This window comes from Trachypithecus francoisi, unplaced genomic scaffold (assembly GCF_009764315.1).
Source record: "Trachypithecus francoisi isolate TF-2019V2 unplaced genomic scaffold, Tfra_2.0 Lachesis_group1, whole genome shotgun sequence".
Taxonomy (NCBI): Eukaryota; Metazoa; Chordata; class Mammalia; order Primates; family Cercopithecidae; genus Trachypithecus; species Trachypithecus francoisi.
In genome coordinates, this window is record NW_022681454.1 from 54893907 (window position 1) to 54913913 (window position 20007).

The window sequence follows — 20007 nt, forward strand, 5'->3', positions numbered from 1 at the left end:
CACTCCCTTTCAGCACAGCAGCCAGTGTGATCCTTTCACAAGGACGTGAGGCCTCTGCTCAACACCCCGCAATGGCTTCCCATTTTAATCAGAAGAAAAGCCAAGTTTCTACAACGACCCATGAAATGTTGTACGATCTGTCCCAGCCCACACACTTATCACATCTGTGAATTCACTCACTCTGCTCCAGCACACCCTTCACCAGCACATCCCAGACTCAACTTGTCATGCTTCCCACCAAAAGTCCTTGTACATTCCTGATCTTGAGGAATGGCACCTCTATATCCTCAGACACTAGGTGTTTCACTCGCCTTCCATATATAGGAAGCCACTGTGTCTCTGTGTCTCTAAGTCTCTCTTAATCTACGCCCCCTGCTTTTTTTTTAACCATCATAACCATTTGTCAGTGCACAGCTCTGTAGTGTTGACTATATGCATACAGTTGTGCAATAGATCTCTAGAACTCTCCCACCTTGCAAAGCTGAAACTCTGTATCCACTGAACAACTCCCCCTTTCTCCCTCTCTCATTGCGTCACATACTCTACACCTGGTAACTACCATTCTACTTTCTACTTCTTTTGATTACATTCTACTTTATATCTCATATAAGCAGAATCATGCAGTTTTTTTCTTTTGTGACTGGCTTATTTTACTTATCATAATGTCTTAAATATTCATCTATGTTGTAACCTGTGACAAGATTTCCTTCCTTTGTAAGATTGAATAATATTCTTCTCTCTGTATGTGTGTATGTGTGTATCACATTTTCTTTATCCATTTATCTGCTGATAGATATTTAGATTGCTTCCACGTCTCGGCTACTGTGAATAATGCTACAATGAACATTCGTGTGCAAATCTCTTCAAGATCTTCTGAACTCTTAACCATGGGCTCATGCCACTAATTGTTCTTGCTCTAGATGACTGCAATAGCCTGTTTGTTTTCTGACTGGCCCCCATCTAGGATGTTTTCTACCCTGTAGCCAGAATGATCTTCCTACATGTATCCTTAAAAATCTGATCATGGCACTTCTCTGCTACAAATCCCTCAACATCTTATTTGCCCCAACAGCCTTTCAGGACAAATGGAAACTCTGCCTTATACTTAAGGTCTTCCATGATCTGACTATCATTTCTTACTGCATTTTCATTTAATGGATTTTATGCTCCAGCCAGCTGAACAACCTGTAATGCTTCAAATGTGTCATGTTCTCCCTTGTCTCCACCTTTGTTCACCTGTTGCTCCTCAAGACTGGGATACATTCCCCCCAATTTAGTCTAGATGAGTGGTTCTTCTAGTGTGGTGATCTGGGAAGCAGCAAACAGCATGACCTGGAAGCTCTTTAGAAATGCAAATTCTTGACCCTACACCAGATCCACTAAACTAGAAAACACTGTGGTGGGTTCCAGCAATCTGTGTTTTATTTTTTTAATTTTTAATTTTAAAAATTTTCCATTTCCATAGTTTTTTTTGGGGAACAGATGGTATTTGGTTACATGAGTAAGTTCCTTACTAGTGATGTGTGAGATTTTGGTGCACCCATCACCCGAGCAGTATGTACTGAACCCAATTTGTAGTCTTTTATCCCTCACCTATTATTCTAAGTGAAGTAATTCAGGAATGGAAAACCAAACATTGTATGTTCTCACTCATAAGTGGGAGCTAAGCTATGAGGATGCAAAGGCATAAGAATGATACAATGGACTTTGGGGACTCCGAGGGAAGGAGTAGGAAGTGGGTGAGTGCAATCTGTGTTTTCATCAACTCTATAGTGATTCTAATATAGGATTAAGTTGGAGAACCCTGGTCTCTAGATAATTTACACTCACCCTGCTCTGTTCCCCACCAGAGAATGCTTCTGTGATCCTCTCTCATGGTCTGCTGGGTTTGGTGCCTCCCCATTTGCTCCCATATCATTGCTCTGCCATGGCATTTATCATTGTATTATCCCTGCTTATTTATTTGCTTGTCTCCTCTTTTAGACTCAAAGTTTCTTGAGAATAAAGACTGTGATTTATGGTCATTGACTTTCCAATGTCTTCCACAACTCTTAACCTATATTAGGAGCTCAAAAGTGTTTATGAATGAGAGACTGAATGAATAGAGAAGTAGATTCCTACCTTTAATCACATATACAAGTATACTAATTATGCCATGTATTTACCATATGCATTCACAATATATTTACCAAATATCTGAAAAACTTGTGTTATTAGATGAGACTAAATGACTAAATTGAGAATGCATTTTTATTACAGATCACAAGTATGCCCTATCGTAATGGACCTAATTAGTGTTAAAAAATATATAAACTATATATTTTAAGTAACATACAAGTAGGCTAATCACAGTTTACAGTAAACTAACCTAAGTTTTAACTGGACAGACCTATTTTGCACGTATGCAACCTAAGCCCTTAAAGGCTAAGTGACTTGAAAATTCTCTTCAGAGGTCCACAGTGACAGTGCAGGAAACAGCACTGTCTTCCTGGTTCCTGGCCCATTGTTTCCTCCAAACTCAAAATAACTCTGCATTAGCATTTGGCAAGACCTGTGTGTGCACATTTTTCTTAACAGTTTAGAGAAAATTCTGATCCAAGTTCCTCCAGTCAGAATGATGAATTATAGACTTTATAGTGCTGCTGAATTATGATTTCTTTAAATTACGGTTTACGGTGGAAATGCCAATACCAGCTATTCATTAAAAACTTTCTATTTTCCCCTTTATGTCTCTGTCATGTCCCAGACCCATAATTTCTAAAACTATAACTGTTCTCTTTGTTGTGGCTCAAGGCTGATACACTGCTTTGGAGCATAATTGTGTGGGTGCTAACTAAAATGTGGACCCATGATGATTAATTTACAAGGTCTTACATGTTTGCGGCTCTGTCTGGAAGAGGGGTTTTGGCATTATAGCACTCACCCTCTCCCCTCCCCAGAGCAAGGGTCACGGGGGAGTTGCTAATTGTCTCAACTAAGCTTCATACACCAATTTAGTTGACACCTCGCTTCACATTTTCCCATGGCCCACACTCCTTCCCACCAGCATATGAGGCTTTCTGTGATAGCTTCATGACCTCCTTATCCTCATCACACCTCCTTGCTGCCTTCCTAATTTCTCCAGTCTTGTTGAACTGTTTGCAATTTTGCAACAGTTCTATTCTCTCTCACCTCTGGGCCTTTGCATGTGCTCTTTTCACTTGTGGCAATGCCCTTTGTCATCACCTCGCCATTCCTCCCAATGTGCCCCCAAATTTTCACTTGGATAATTGTTATTTATCTTTCTGGATTTAGCATTGACAGCATCTTCTCTAGGAAACTTTTACAGAGGAAAGTTTCTTATAGGGCTTCTAGAAGATGGAATAATAGTTTCTCCGCTATGTGGACCTATAACTAGGGAACCAATGATACCCAAATATTGATTTCATGGACATAAGCCCGAAATTTCTTCCAAGTTTTCAAGGAGGATCCCTGGAATGTCTGGAATACTGTAGAAGGGACATCAGCGATGGATGGGGGGTCAATATGGATTCCGCATAACCTTCCTTTCATTCTGGGAATTTTAAGTTCCTTTTTCAAGTCAATGAGAAATGTGATCACTAGGCTTTCTGGCCCCTGAGTCTGTGATCTGGGCCAGGAACTTACTGCATACAAAACCAGGACACTCTATCAAATCCCATCAGCATGCTGTGTGCCTCCTCTAAGTGGAAACCACAAGCCTCCCACCCAACTCACAGTCATATGGAGAGATGCTTCCAGAGACAGTTTAGGTGCTTCAGGTGTCTGTGGTAAGATCGCGATGTTGAACATGCGGCTCTCCAGGCGGGTCTGGGCATCAGAGGCACTGGACACCTGAAAAGAAGGTCATCCTGGTGAGTCCCTCATCTTCTATTGGGCAAGCATGCCCACACGTGAGTTTTTCCCTCTTTTAAGCCAGCTGTCTTTGAATTCTATATGCTCCTGCATGACAACTCTCATTCTGCCCTTCATATTTTAATATTGATCTTTTACTGATTTCATTTTAAGCAAAGCTGGAAATGCAGGAAAGTATAAATAAGAAATAAAAAATAATCTAGAATTTCACTACCTAGAAATAATGAATATAAATATGCTGACATTTAACATTGTATATGCACACATATCAATTGCATACTATAATTTTTTACTTACAATAATATGATAGTTTGCTATATCATTAAACATGCCAGAAAACATAATTTTTGAGGACTATATAATATCTTATTATGAGTATGTAATAAGATTTGTATTCCATTTCTTTCATTTTTAACCAGCACAGGTAGGTGATAGGTAAGTGACAAATCTCAGCCTCATCATTGAAGGGCAAGATTAGTAACATTCACAATTAGTGTAATGGTCACAAAATCAACTTTTTCCTGCTTCAAAAACCTGAAGAATGTTGCTCTTCCTATGCAGCTTCTCCCTCCTCATCAGTTACTGGACTGCCCTCTTAAACCTTCCTTCTCTCCATTGTTTGCTAAGCCCTGTGTGACATGTGGAGTTGCATTCATTTCATATGGCAGGGGGCTGAGTTCTATCAATTCTGAGAAAAAAAGGCAGGGATAGCAGCTGTTTCTCTATGTCTTTAAAAGTTACTCCAACAGAAAGCCTGTCTTCTCTGTCTTTATCTTGATCACATCAGATGTCTGGGATGGAGTCTCAAAATACATGTTTTTAAGGAGATACAGCATCTCTGTAAATGATCTTACCACCAATAACTATAATTCACTCATCATCTATTATTATTACGGGCTCAGCGCTGCATTAGCTACTTTTCAAAGGTTCTCTTACTTAGTATCCACAGAGTAGATATTATTATCCCCTTTTTTACAGGTGAGGAAACTGAAGGTCAGAAAATTTAAGCAATGTGTCAAAGTCACAAAGGCAACAAGTGCAGTATTTAACCAGATCAGTCAGGTTTACGATCATTCCACTGACCAAGTGACTCACTTTGGTAGCTTCAGGAAATTAGAAAAGGAATAGCGGGATGGTGGTGGAATACATTCTATCTTTTGAAGAAAAAGAACCAAACATTGAATAGGTAGTGAAATGTAGTCATATTACTGAGCAAATGAATCAATCTAGTAAAGACACTGATGGGAAATGTGTTGGTCTTTTTCGAACCACATTTCCAAAGTGACCTGAATATACCCAAACCAGAGCTCCTTCCCATACCAAAAAATGAATCTGAATGTGCATGCTTTCTTTGCACTATGCCATGCTCTATTTTCTAATCCCACTCACATCACATATGTCCCAAATCTTGGATGCAGAGTAATAGATGGGATCCATTGATGGCTCATGACAGCACATCAACATTAAAATGGCATTAAATCCATGCAACTTGGCTGGACGCGGTGGCTCACGCCTGTAATCCCAGCACTTTGGGAGGCCAAGGCAGGTGGATCACTTGATGTCAGGAGTTCAAGACCAGCCTGGCCAACATGGAGAAACCCCATCTCTATTAAAAAATACAAAAAATTAGCTGGGCATGGTGGCAGGCACCTGTAATCCCAGCTACTTGGGAGGTTGAGGTAGGAGAATCACTTGAACCAGGGAGGTGGAGGTTGCAGTGAGCCAAGATCACACCACTGTACTCCAGCCTGGGCAACTGAGTGAAACTCTGTCTAAAAAAAAAAAAAAAATCTATGCAACTCATTATACTGCATTTTCTGCTTTAAAGAAAAAAAAAAAGGAAAAAGAAAAGGAATTATTAGGACAGGATATATTTAAAGTTTGAAATCCTTTAGGGACAGTAAAATGATGAATGGGAAAACTTGCTAACAACTTATGTTAGCACCTAGCTGTAGTGTCTATCTCACTTCAAATCAAAATATGAGGTATGCCTATAAAACAATGAGACTTTTACAATAAACATGCCAAAACTTTTACATCAGGAGGACATAATCCCAGAGGGTTGTTTCATATTTCCAATAAAGATGCTGTCAGTGTTCAAAATGCATACTTTGGAATGCCTTCAGACAAAGTTTACAAATCATACAGAAACTCTGAGCCCATTACTTCATAATTATTCCCCACTTTAACCCAAAATAATTACCACTCTTTTTCTCACCAGACCTTAGTCTGACTTTTGACTATTTAGCTGTATTTTTTAAACCACTTCCAAAAGATGATACACTGCCACTATGGAGGATATTCTAAAGAATATCCCACACATTTTGAAGGCAATTTCACATAGGAGTTCTAAACACATTTTGAGCAAAATGTGTGAAGGCTCTGTAAAGGAAACCACTTTGTAAGTAATAACGTTCATTCAACTGGATGGCTTCATCCAGTGAGATTTTTTTTTTTAATCACTATTTTTTGTTATTTTATTTTTTTATTATTTTTAAAACTTTATTTGCTTTATTTACTCAGTAACCAAATTACAAAAGTCATCAAATATTATTTTGAGCAGCTACTTAGATTCCGCTTCCAGGGAAGTGCTCCATATTGATAACATTCTCCTTCCTGACCCTACGAAGGCAAAGGCAGATCTGAGGATTCTAGTTTGCAGAGGTGACTTCTTTTGATTGAGGTCTTTGCTTTCATTCTGACTCATTCTTTGATGACTGCTGCAGTCTCCAGGTGCTAAAAATGAAAAGTTAACTTGGGCAAAGGGCACCCAATGTTTGCTCACTCATTGGACATTCAATGTGCTCAGGATAATCTCATTTTAATGGTTTCCAAATTTATCTCAACCTGCTCTCTGGAAAAGCACATCTTTTACACAATATAAATTAGTCAGGCGATGAAGATGTACATGCCAGACATCAGAAGCAGAATGAATGATCATTTTAACAAGGTGAGCTGGGTGAGTTGAGCGCCAGCTGGATTCCTAGACAAAGAAAAAGACTCAGACTTTGAGAGGCCCTGACACCGCTTTGGCTGTTCCCCATAAACATAGATATTTTCTCTGACACTTTACCAAATTCTTCTCGGTATCCATGCTTAAACACTCTTTCTCATTCATAATTCCTTATTCCTTTGTATTTCTGTATGATTCTTTATTTCTAAATCATGCTCGTCGGAGGTCTTCCTAATTTTATTGATCTTCAAAGAATCATGTTTTGTATTTGTTTGTCATTTCTAGCATTTTATAATTAACCAATTCCTCTGCTTATCTCTACTAATTCCTTCCTTTTGCTTTCCTTAGGTTTCCCTTGTAGTTCTCTGGCTTCTAGAGTTAAATATTTTGTCCACGTATTTTAATGCTTTCTTGCTCAATAATAAGCGCTTAAGCCCATCAATTTTCTTCTGAGTACAATTTTGTCCATATGATTTAAGTTTGGATAGGTTATTTCCTCCTCATCAATTTTTTTTTTTTTTTTTTTTTTTTTGAGGCGGAGTCTCGCTCTGTCGCCGGGACTGGAGTGCTGTGGCCAGATCTCAGCTCACTGCAAGCTCCGCCTCCCGGGTTCACGCCATTCTCCTGCCTCAGCCTCCCGAGTAGCTGAGACTACAGGCACCCGCCACCTCGCCCGGCTAGTTTTTGTATTTTTAGTAGAGTCGGGGTTTCACCGTGTTAGCCAGGATGGTCTCGATCTCCTGACCTCGTGATCCGCCCGTCTCGGCCTCCCAAAGTGCTGGGATTACAGGCTTGAGCCACCGCGCCCGGCCTCATCAATATTTCTTAAGTGTTTGCTGTTCTGATTTTCTTTAAGGAATTTCCTAGTAATTATTGAAGAGACCATTTAAAATATTCCAAGTGGCCTGAATTTTTGTTTATCATTTTATTATTAATTTATAATTTATAATTATATTTATAATAGCCAGAGAACATATGCATATAATTTTTCTTTTTTCTTTTTTCTTTTCTTTTTTTTTTTTTTTTTTTTGCTGGGGGGGAGGGTCTCGCTCTGTCATCCAGGCTAGAGTGCAATGGCATGATCATGGCTCAGTGCAGCCTCTACCTCCCAGGCTCAAGTGATCCTTCTGCCTAGCTGCCACCGTGCCCATCTAATTTTTGTATTTTTTGTCAAGACAGGGTTTCACCATGTTGCCGAAGCTGGTCTCAAACTCCTGGACTGACGCAATCTGCCTGCCTTGGCCTCCCGAGGTGTTGAGATTACAAGCGTGAGCCCCCGTGCCCAGCCTATGCACTAAAATTCTTGTTCTTTAATCTACTGAAGGTCTCCTTACAGTCTGGTATTTGACTGATTTTTACAAATGGTAATAACAAACCCTTAATATAATGCTAACTATGTGATAGGCAGTATTCTAAGTACTCTATATGTATTAACTCATTAAATCCTCACAATAATCCTATTTGATAGACAAGGAAAATGAAGCACAGAAGTTTTGCTCAAGTAATTTGCCCAAAGTCGTGTAGCTAGTAAGTGGCTGAACTGACACCTAAACCTGTTGAGTTTGGCTATAGGCCCATGATCTTATCACAAGACAGTAAGTGTTTCAAGAACATTCAAAACTAGAAGGTAAGATGTTTTTTTCTCCATGTAGTATTTTTTTATATTTTAAAGACTTTTTTTTCTGAACACTTTGGCCATTATCTAACCTAAACATCTTAGTTGTGGATAACTCTGAACTGACAAATTAAAAAAACTAATGCTATGAATTATATTTTGTAGGGAATTCCACTGATATGGTTTTGCTGGGTCCCCATCCAATTCTCATCTTGAATCATAGCTCCCATAATTCTCACATGTTGTGGGAGGGGCCCGGTGGGAGATAACTGAATCACGGTGGCAGTTTCCCCCATACTATTCTCCTGGCAGTGAGTAAGTCTCACGAGATCTGATGGTTTTATAAGGAGTTTCCCTTTTCACTTGGCTCTCATTCTCTCTCGCCTTCTGCCACGTAAGACATGCCTTTCGCTTTCCACCGTGATTGTGAGGCCTCTCCAGCCACACAGAACTGTAAGTCCGCTAAACTTCTTTTTCTTTGTAAATTACCCAGTCTCAGGTATGTCTTTATCAGCAGCATGAAAATGGACTAACACATCCCCCAAATGTGATTTCCTGTCAACGGCAGAAAATTACTCAAGGTGATTATAAATAAGAGTGATTGGATTATTGGATTCATCAGACTTCAGAGAAGTCAGGAAGCAGAGGGTACCTGGAAGCGGAAGGAGTCGCTCTGGGCTGGGGCTCCTGAGTGCCTGTACCATACGATGCCTTCATTGATGTCCTGCTGGGTGAAGGTGCTGGTGGGGGTAGCCGTCCTCCCATCAGGCAGGTGCTGCCCTTCATCTGCAGGGCTGTCTGCAGGCATATTCACCAGAAGGACCACCTCCCCTACGAAGGCACAGGCCACACAGTTAGTGAGGTTCCCTAGGAAAAGTCAGAGCCCTTACCTCCTTTCCTACTACTCATTTGTTTTTTAAAACTAAAAAGAAACGATGTACTTCTTTATTTTTATCTAAGGTGAAGGAGAGGATGTTAACACATAATTCAATAGATAGTATTGAATCCTTTAGAAACAGAATTCTCAGGCTTCCTGCTAAAAGAACTAAAAGTCATTCAAGGACAATTCATGTGTGAAGTTACTGACTTATTATGTATTAAAAATTACATAAGGAGACCCAGATAGTAGCGAATACTATAGACAAATATTCAAATACCAGGCATTGAATGGATTCATTTCTATGCACAACTTTCAATGTAACAGAAATGGTTTCCAGCCAGGAAGTTTTTAGTGAAAACATAATGGGAAGTTAGAAACAATTCAGTGGAAAATTTTCATGAGAGAATTCTGTCCAATGATAGTAATACAGGTTCAATATCTCTTATCTGAAATTCTTAGGAGCAGAGTGTTTCAGATTTCAGATTTTTTATAAGATATCTCATATATATAATGAGATATCTTAGATTCAGGGCCCAGGTCTAAACATGAAACTCATTGACGTTCTATATACACCTTACACACATAGCCTGAAGGGAATTTTATATAATATTTAAAAATAAATTTTGTGCACAAAATAAGTTTTGGCTGTAACTTTTCACATGAGGTCAGGGGTAGAATTTTCCACTTGTGGCATCATGTCAGTGCTTTCAAGGTTATGGATTTTGGAGCATTTCAGATTTCAGATTTTTGGATTAGGGATGCTTAACTTGTAATAGGTAACAGTGAAAGACATATGGCAGGTACCCCACTATATTCTACATGGTGATTCAAACCCAACTCCATTGCTTTTAGCTAAGTGAGCTTCCTTAAGTTGCGTAAGCCTTTGTTACTCATTCGGAAAAAGAAAATAATAGTATATACCTCACAGGTGCTTAAAAATAATGTTGGTCATCTTTCTTCACATAGTTTGGCTGTGTCCCTACCCAAATCTCAGCTTGAACTGTATCTCCCAGAATTCCCACATGTTGTGGGAGGGACCCAGGGGGAGGTAATTGAATCACAGGGGCTGGTCTTTCCCATGCTATTCTCCTGATAGTAAATAAGTCTCACAAGATCTAATGGGTTTATCAGGGGTTTCCCCTTTTGCCTCTTCCTCATTTTCTCTTGCTGCCACCATGTAAGAAGTGCCTTTCTCCTCCTGCCATGATTCTGAGGCCTCCCCATCCATGTGGAACTGTGAGTCCAATTAAACCTCTTTTTCTTCCCAGTCTCGGGTATGTCTTTATCAGCAGTGTGAAAACGGACTAATAAACTTCTCATTAATTCTACTTAATAATTCTGAATGATGCCATTATCGTCTTCATTTTACACATGAAGGTCTTTAGGTTCACAGTTTAATAACTGTTAGAAGTTACACAAATGTTAAGTTGATGAGCTGGAATTTGAATCTGATCATGAAGCTGGTCATGAAGCTCTGTTACCAATCACCATTATTTTGTGAATATGTATCAGTATTTTACACTGCTAAATAACATATCATGTTTTCTCCTCATTAATTCTTTAAACTTTATTAGAACTGAGGCAAGGAAATATTAATCTAAACACCACCATCACCAGCAATCTGTTTGTACTGCTTGTTCTTCACTTAAAGCACCTTTACTTTCACCTTCTATCTTCTTAAAGTGAGACTGAAAATACAGAAGTGTTATAGAAACAATTAAAATTTCACAGGGAGACTCTGCCTTCAATTGAAGACCAAACAGAAGAATGGATGAACTGCTGCAAGCAGAAGCTAGATTCTCATGAAAAAGCATCTAACAATAAATCTGAAAGAAGCCACTCTAACACTCTGATAGTGGGAGAGAGAGGGTGAGGAAGAGGGAGAGAGAAAGACAGACAGATAGAGTGTCAATTTTTAAAATATTCCATAGGAGAATACTCAAATCTTAATACACTAGACACTAGACATAATGGGCAATTGATGGCACATTTTGATTACCCTAGAGAAATTTGTTCTCTTACTCAATGCAGACACTCATTCTAATATTTATATGCACTAAGTTCAAATTTAGAACAAGCATAATATCCTGGATGGTAATGAAATACCAAAATAAGAGAGAAACATGACTATGCTACTTTTTATATAATCATATGCAGAATCAACTCACTGTAGTTTTCTTTCTTGTATTATAACTTATTTGTACTCAAGAAAAAAAAAAAAATTCCATTACCTTTCTCTCTCTGGTTCAACTTCCGTTCCTAAGATGCTGTTAATAAATATAGATTTCTAGGATGTGGACTGTTTATGATGTGAGTACAGTTGCAAAACATTGTGAAAGAAAATTTCCACAATGAAAATGTGGAGAGTAGAAAACATTCAAATGCTGATTTCCTAGTTATTCTGCTTTATGATAAAAAAGGAAAGCAGAATTTTCCTAATAAGCCCTAATGAAACAAACCTAAATTTTTATGTAAAAAAATCACTTTTATGTCATACAGATTAACAGGAATCGTAAGGTATTTGCTAATCCCATTCATTTTAACTCAATAAATAGTCATTGAGTACCCACTAAGTACTAATGACTGTGATAGGCCCTTCAGGAATGGAGGGATTCAAAGCTAGGCAAGATGCAGCTCCTACTCCAAAGATTAGCCCCATAAGCAACTGGGAGTCACTGTGAGTTTTCCAGTAGGTGAATGACATGAATCGATTTAGAACACACAACATATGGTCAGAATATAGAAAGCCTATAAGAGTTGACAGTCCTGTTAAAGGGGCTGGACTTTATTCCATAAAAGTGGTAACAACAGTAGCTAACATTTATATAGATGATTTAACCAATTACAAGACTACTGCCAAATCCAGAGGAGAGATGAGAACCTGAACTAAGACAACAGAGGTTAGACCGGAAAGAAACACAGATGCAAGAGTTACTGAGGAAGTGGGAGCAATGGAACTTGACAAATGTTCCTGCAAAGGATGACAGAGGAAGGCATCAAAGAGAATAACCTATTGGGCTGGGTGACTGGATGCCACTACTGGCCATCAATCATACAGAAGGTGGAGGAGGTTGAAGGGAAGACGAAGGGTTCAGTACTGGACATGCTGAACACAGGTGCCTTTCTGACAAGTCCATGAGTGGACAAGGAGAAATATCAGCCTATGTGGGATTCTCTGCAGAGGGGTGAGAGCTAACCATTTTTTTTTTCTGTAGTACTTCACCTATGCTTTAATCATAATATGACTACAAAGAGATAATACTTTAAACATATGAAAATCCAAGTATAAAAAACAGAAAATGATCTCTATTGGGGATTTCCTTTATACTGAAGTCTATATTTTAACCAATAATTTTGAAGGGAAGATTTAGTAGGTATTAAGAATTGGAATATCATTTGAATCTCCACGAATCATTTTGAGATTGACATCATTCATATTAACGCATCTTACAATATGATAAATAATTTGGAATTGCCAATGTGTTAGGTTAAATCAGGTTCTCCTTCAAATGAATCTCAAGTTACTTCATTAAAATCATCTCATTATATCTACTTTCAAATCTAAGTAAGCAGCTATGGATACAAGTATTAATCAAGTTGTCTAAATTTATACAGATACTCCCTGAGTTTCAGTAGTTTGACTTATAAGTTTTTGAAGTTACAATGGGGCAAAACCATTGTTTTTCACTTTCAGTACAGTAGTTAATACGTTATATGAGATACTAAACACGAAATTATAAACCATGCTTTATGTTAGATGATTTACCCAACTCTAGGCTAATGTAAATATTCTGGTCACATTTAAGGTAGGCTAGGCTGGGGGGCGGAGCAAGATGGCCAAATAGGAACAGCTCCAGTCTCCAACTCCCAGTGCGAGTGACACAGAAGACTGGTGATTTCTGCATTTTCAACTGAGGTACTGGGGTCATCTCACTGGGGAGTGCTGGACAATTGGTGCTGGTCAGCTGCTGCAGCCTGACCAGCGAGAGCTGAAGCAGGGTGAGGCATCGCCTCACCTGGGAAGCGCAAGGGGGAAGGGAATCCCTTTTCCTAGCCAGGGGAACTGAGACACACAACACCTGAAAAATCGGGTAATTCCCACCCCAATACTGCGCTTTAAGCAAATGGGCACACCAGGAGATTATACCCACACCTGGCTGGGAGGGTCCCACGCCCACGGAGCCTCCCTCATTGCTAGCAAAGCAGTCTGTGATCTAACCGCAAGGCAGCAGCGAGGCTAGGGGAGGGGCGTCCACCATTGCTGAGGCTTAAGTAGGTAAACAAAGCCGCTGGGAAGCTGGAACTGGGTGTAGCTCACAGCAGCTCAAGGAAACCTGCCTGTCTCTGTAGACTCCACATTTGGGGACAGGGCACAGCTAAACAACAAAAGGGGAAGCAGGGGAGGCCTCTGCAGACGCGAACGACTCTGTCTGACAGCTTTGAAGAGAGCAGTGGATCTCCCAACACGGAGGTTGAGATCTGAGAACAGACAGACTGCCTGCTCAAGTGGGTCCCTGACCCCTGAGTAGCCTAACTGGGAGACATCCCCCACTAGGGGCAGTCTGACACCCCACACCTCACACGGTGGTGTACACCCCTGAGAGGAAGCTTCCAAAGTAAGAATCAGACAGGTACACTCGCTGTTCAGCAATATTCTATCTTCTACAACCTCTGCTGCTGATACCCAGGCAAACAGGGTCTGGAGTGGACCTCAAGCAATCTCCAACAGACCTAGAGCTGAGGGTCCTGACTATTAGAAGGAAAACTATCAAACAGGAAGAACACCTATACCAAAACCCCATCAGTACGTCGACCATCATCAAAGACCAGAGGCAGATAAAACCACAAAGATGGGGAAGAAGCAGGGCAAAAAAGCAGGAAATTCAAAAAATAAGAGCGCATCTCCCCCTGCAAAGGAGCGCAGCTCATCGACAGCAACGGATCAAAGCTGGTCAGAGAATGACTTTGACGAAATGAGAGAAGAAGGCTTCAGTCCATCAAATTTCTCAGAGCTAAAGGAGGAATTACGTACCCAGAGCAAAGAAACTAAAAATCTTGAAAAAAGAGTGGAAGAATTGACAGCTAGAATAATTAATGCAGAGAAGATCATAAATGAAATGACAGAGATGAAAACCATGACACGAGAAATACGTGACAAATCCACAAGCTTCAGTAACCGACTCGATCAACTGGAAGAAAGAGTATCAGCGATTGAGGATCAAATGAATGAAATGAAGCGAGAAGAGAAACCAAAAGAAAAAAGAAGAAAAAAAGAAATGAACAAAGCCTGCAAGAAGTATGGGATATGTAAAAAGACCAAATCTACGTCTGATTGGGGTGCCTGAAAGTGAGGGGGAAAATGGAAGCAAGTTGGAAAACACTCTTCAGGATATCATCCAGGAGAACTTCCCCAACCTAGTAGGGCAGGCCAACATTCAAATTCAGGAAATACAGAGAACGCCACAAAGATACTCCTCCAGAAGAGCAACTCCAAGACACATCATTGCCAGATTCACCAAAGTTGAAATGAAGGAAAGAATCTTAAGGGCAGCCAGAGAGAAAGGTCGGGTTACCCACAAAGGGAAGCCCATCAGACTAACAGCAGATCTCTCGGCAGAAACTCTACAAGCCAGAAGAGAGTGGGGGCCAATATTCAACGTTCTTAAAGAAAAGAATTTTAAACCCAGAATTTCATATCCAGCCAAACTAAGTTTCATCAGTGAAGGAGAAATAAAATCCTTTACAAATAAGCAAATGCTTAGAGATTTTGTCACCACCAGGCCTACCTTACAAGAGACCCTGAAGGAAGCCCTAAACATGGAAAGGAACAACCGGTACCAGCCATTGCAAAAACATGCCAAAATGTAAAGACCATCAAGGCTAGGAAGAAACTGCATCAACTAACGAGCAAAATAACCAGTTAATATAATGGCAGGATCAAGTTCACACATAACAATATTAACCTTAAATGTTAATGGACTAAATGCTCCAATTAAAAGACACAGACTGGCAAACTGGATAAAGAGTCAAGACCCATCAGTCTGCTGTATTCAGGAGACCCATCTCACATGCAGAGACATACATAGGCTCAAAATAAAGGGATGGAGGAAGATCTACCAAGCAAATGGAGAACAAAAAAAAGCAGGGGTTGCAATCCTAGTCTCTGATAAAATAGACTTTAAACCATCAAAGATCAAAAGAGACAAAGAAGGCGATTATATAATGGTAAAGGGATCAATTCAACAGGAAGAGCTAACTATCCTAAATATATAGGCACCCAATACAGGAGCACCCAAATTCATAAATCAAGTCCTTAGAGACTTACAAAGAGACTTAGACTCCCATACAATAATAATGGGAGACTTCAACACTCCACTGTCAACATTAGACAGATCAACGAGACAGAAAGTTAATAAGGATATCCAGGAATTGAACTCATCTCTGCACCAAGCGGACCTAATAGACATCTATAGAACTCTCCACCCCAAATCAACAGAATATACATTCTTCTCAGCACCACATCGCACTTATTCCAAAATTGACCACATAATTGGAAGTAAAGCACTCCTCAGCAAATGTACAAGAACAGAAATTATAACAAACTGTCTCTCAGACCACAGTGCAATCAAACTAGAACTCAGGACTAAGAAACTCAATCCAAACCGCTCAACTACATGGAAACTGAACAACCTGCTCCTGAATGACTACTGGGTACATAACGAAATGAAGGCAGAAATAAAGATGTTCTTATGGCCGAATAGGAGCAGCTCCAGTCTCCAACTCCCAGCGCGAGCGACACAGAAGACCGGTGATTTCTGCGTTTTCAACTGAGGTACTGGGGTCATCTCACTAGGGAGTGCCGGACAATCGGTGCTGGTCAGCTGCTGCAGCCTGACCAGCGTGAGCTGAAGCAGGGCGAGGCATCGCCTCACCTGGAAGCGCAAGGGGAAAGGAATCCCTTTTTCCTAGCCAGGGGAACTGAGACACACAACACCTGGAAAATCGGGTAACTCCCACCCCAATACTGCGCTTTAAGGAAACAGGCACACCAGGAGAATATATCCCACACCTGGCCGGGAGGGTCCCACGCCCACGGAGCCTCCCTCACTGCTAACACAGCCGTCTGCGGCGATCTATCCGCAAGGCAGCAGCGAGGCTGGGGGAGGGGCGCCCGCCATTGCTGAGGCTTAAGTAGGTAAACAAAGCCGCTGGGAAGCTGGAACTGGGTGGAGCTCACAGCAGCTCAAGGAAGCCTGCCTGTCTCTGTAGACTCTACCTCTGCGGACAGCGCACAGCTGCAGTCCATTAGGGGAAACAGCGGGGGCGGTGCAGACGCGAACGACTCTGTCTGACAGCTTTGGGGAGAGCCGTGGATCTCCTAACGCGGAGGTTGAGATCCGAGAACGGACAGACTGCCTGCTCAGGTGGGTCCCTGACCCCTGAGTAGCCTAGCTGGGAGACATCCCCCACTAGGGGCAGTCTGACACCCCACACCTCACAGGGTGGAGTCACCCCTGAGAGGAAACTTCCAAAGAAAGAATCAGACAGGTACACTCGCTGTTCAGCAATATTCTATCTTCGACAACCTCTGCTGCTGATACCCAGGCAAACAGGGTCTGGAGTGGACCTCAAGCAATCTCCAACAGACCAACAGACAGTCCTTCTGACTGTCAGACGGAAAACTATCAAACAGGAAGGACACCTATACCAAAACCCCATCCGTACGTCACCATCATCAAAGTCCAGAGACAGATAAAATCACAAAGATGGGGAAGAAGCAGGGCAGAAAAGCTGGAAATTCAAAAAATAAGAGCGCATCTCCCCCTGCAAAGGAGCACAGCCCATCGCCAGCAATGGATCAAAGCTGGTCAGAGAATGACTTTGACGAGATGAGAGAAGAAGACTTCAGTCCATCAAACCTCTCAGACCTAAAGGAGGAATTACGTACCCAGCGCAAAGAAACTAAAAATCTTGAAAAAAAAGTGGAAGAATTGACAGCTAGATTAATTAATGCAGAGAAGATCATAAACGAAATGACAGAGATGAAAACCATGACACGAGAAATACGTGACAAATCCACAAGCTTCAGTAACCGACTCGATCAACTGGAAGAAAGAGTATCAGCGATTGAGGATCAAATGAATGAAATGAAGCGAGAAGAGAAACCAAAAGAAAAAAGAAGAAAAAGAAATGAACAAAGCCTGCAAGAAGTATGGGATTATGTAAAAAGACCAAATCTACGTCTGATTGGGGTGCCTGAAAGTGAGGGGGAAAATGGAACCAAGTTGGAAAACACTCTTCAGGATATCATCCAGGAGAACTTCCCCAACCTAGTAGGGCAGGCCAACATTCAAATTCAGGAAATACAGAGAACGCCACAAAGATACTCCTCCAGAAGAGCAACTCCAAGACACATAATTGCCAGATTCACCAAAGTTGAAATGAAGGAAAAAATCTTAAGGGCAGCCAGAGAGAAAGGTCGGGTTACCCACAAAGGGAAGCCCATCAGAATAACAGCAGACCTCTCGGCAGAAACTCTACAAGCCAGAAGAGAGTGGGGGCCAATATTCAACGTTCTTAAAGAAAAGAATTTTCAACCCAGAATTTCATATCCAGCCAAACTAAGCTTCATCAGTGAAGGAGAAATAAAATCCTTTACAGATAAGCAAATGCTTAGAGATTTTGTCACCACCAGGCCTGCCTTACAAGAGACCCTGAAGGAAGCCCTAAACATGGAAAGGAACAAGCGGTACCAGCCATTGCAAAAACATGCCAAAATGTAAAGACCATCGAGGCTAGGAAGAAACTGCATCAACTAACGAGCAAAATAACCAGTTAATATCATAATGACAGGATCAAGTTCACACATAACAATATTAACCTTAAATGTCAATGGACTAAATGCTCCAATTAAAAGACACAGACTGGCAAACTGGATCAAGAGTCAAGACCCATCAGTCTGCTGTATTCAGGAGACCCATCTCACATGCAGAGACATACATAGGCTCAAAATAAAGGGATGGAGGAAGATCTACCAAGCAAATGGAGAACAAAAAAAAGCAGGGGTTGCAATCCTAGTCTCTGATAAAACAGACTTTAAACCATCAAAGATCAAAAGAGACAAAGAAGGCCATTACATCATGGTAAAGGGATCAATTCAACAGGAAGAGCTAACTCTCCTAAATATATATGCACCCAATACAGGAGCACCCAGATTCATAAAGCAAGTCCTTAGAGACCTACAAAGAGACTTAGACTCCCATACAATAATAATGGGAGACTTCAACACTCCACTGTCAACATTAGACAGATCAACGAGACAGAAAGTTAACAAGGATATCCAGGAATTGAACTCATCTCTGCACCAAGCGGACCTAATAGACATCTATAGAACTCTCCACCCCAAATCAACAGAATATACATTCTTCTCAGCACCACATCGCACTTATTCCAAAATTGACCACATAATTGGAAGTAAAGCACTCCTCAGCAAATGTACAAGAACAGAAATTATAACAAACTGTCTCTCAGACCACAGTGCAATCAAACTAGAACTCAGGACTAAGAAACTCAATCAAAACCGCTCAACTACATGGAAACTGAACAACCTGCTCCTGAATGACTACTGGGTACATAACGAAATGAAAGCAGAAATAAAGATGTTCTTTGAAACCAATGAGAACAAAGATACAACATACCAGAATCTCTGGGACACATTTAAAGCAGTGTGTAGAGGGAAATTTATAGCACTAAATGCCCACAAGAGAAAGCAGGAGAGATCTAAAATTGACACTCTAACATCACAATTAAAAGAACTAGAGAGGCAAGAGCAAACACATTCAAAAGCTAGCAGAAGGCAAGAAATAACTAAGATCAGAGCAGAACTGAAGGAGATAGAGACACAAAAAACCCTCCAAAAAATCAATGAATCCAGGAGTTGGTTTTTTGAAAAGATCAACAAAATTGACAGACCGCTAGCTAGACTTATAAAGAAGAAAAGAGAGAGGAATCAAATAGACGCAATAAAAAATGATAAAGGGGATATCACCACCGACCCCACAGAAATACAAACAACCATCAGAGAATACTATAAATGCCTCTACGCAAATCAACTAGAAAATCTAGAAGAAATGGATAATTTCCTGGACACTTACACTCTCCAAGACTAAACCAGGAAGAAGTTGAATCCCTGAATAGACCAATAGCAGGCTCTGAAATTGAGGCAACAATTATTAGCCTACCCACCAAAAAAAGTCCAGGACCAGATGGATTCACAGCTGAATTCTACCAGAGGTACAAGGAGGAGCTGGTACCATTCCTTCTGAAACTATTCCAATCAATAGAAAAAGAGGGAATCCTCCCTAACTCTTTTTATGAGGCCAACATCATCCTGACACCAAAGCCTGGCAGAGACACAACAAAAAGAGAGAATTTTAGACCAATATCCCTGATGAACATCGATGCAAAAATCCTCAATAAAATACTGGCAAACCGGATTCAGCAGCACATCAAAAAGCTTATCCACCATGATCAAGTGGGCTTCATCCCTGGGATGCAAGGCTGGTTCAACATTCGCAAATCAATAAACGTAATCCAGCATATAAACAGAACCAAAGACAAGAACCACATGATTATCTCAATAGATGCAGAAAAGGCTTTTGACAAAATTCAACAGCCCTTTATGCT

General features: G+C 40.6%; 1 protein-coding gene across 1 annotated transcript in view; it reads right to left on the reverse strand.

Annotated features, from left to right (window-relative positions):
- FRAS1 (Fraser extracellular matrix complex subunit 1) overlaps positions 1-20007 on the reverse strand; it is a 478911-nt gene that overhangs the window by 138609 nt on the left and 320295 nt on the right. The window contains exons 31-32 of the mRNA XM_033214331.1: positions 9094-9272; positions 3736-3852 (exon numbers count right to left, since the gene is read on the reverse strand). Coding sequence (XP_033070222.1) covers positions 3736-3852; positions 9094-9272 — 296 coding nt within the window. The remainder of the gene's footprint in view (positions 1-3735; positions 3853-9093; positions 9273-20007) is intronic.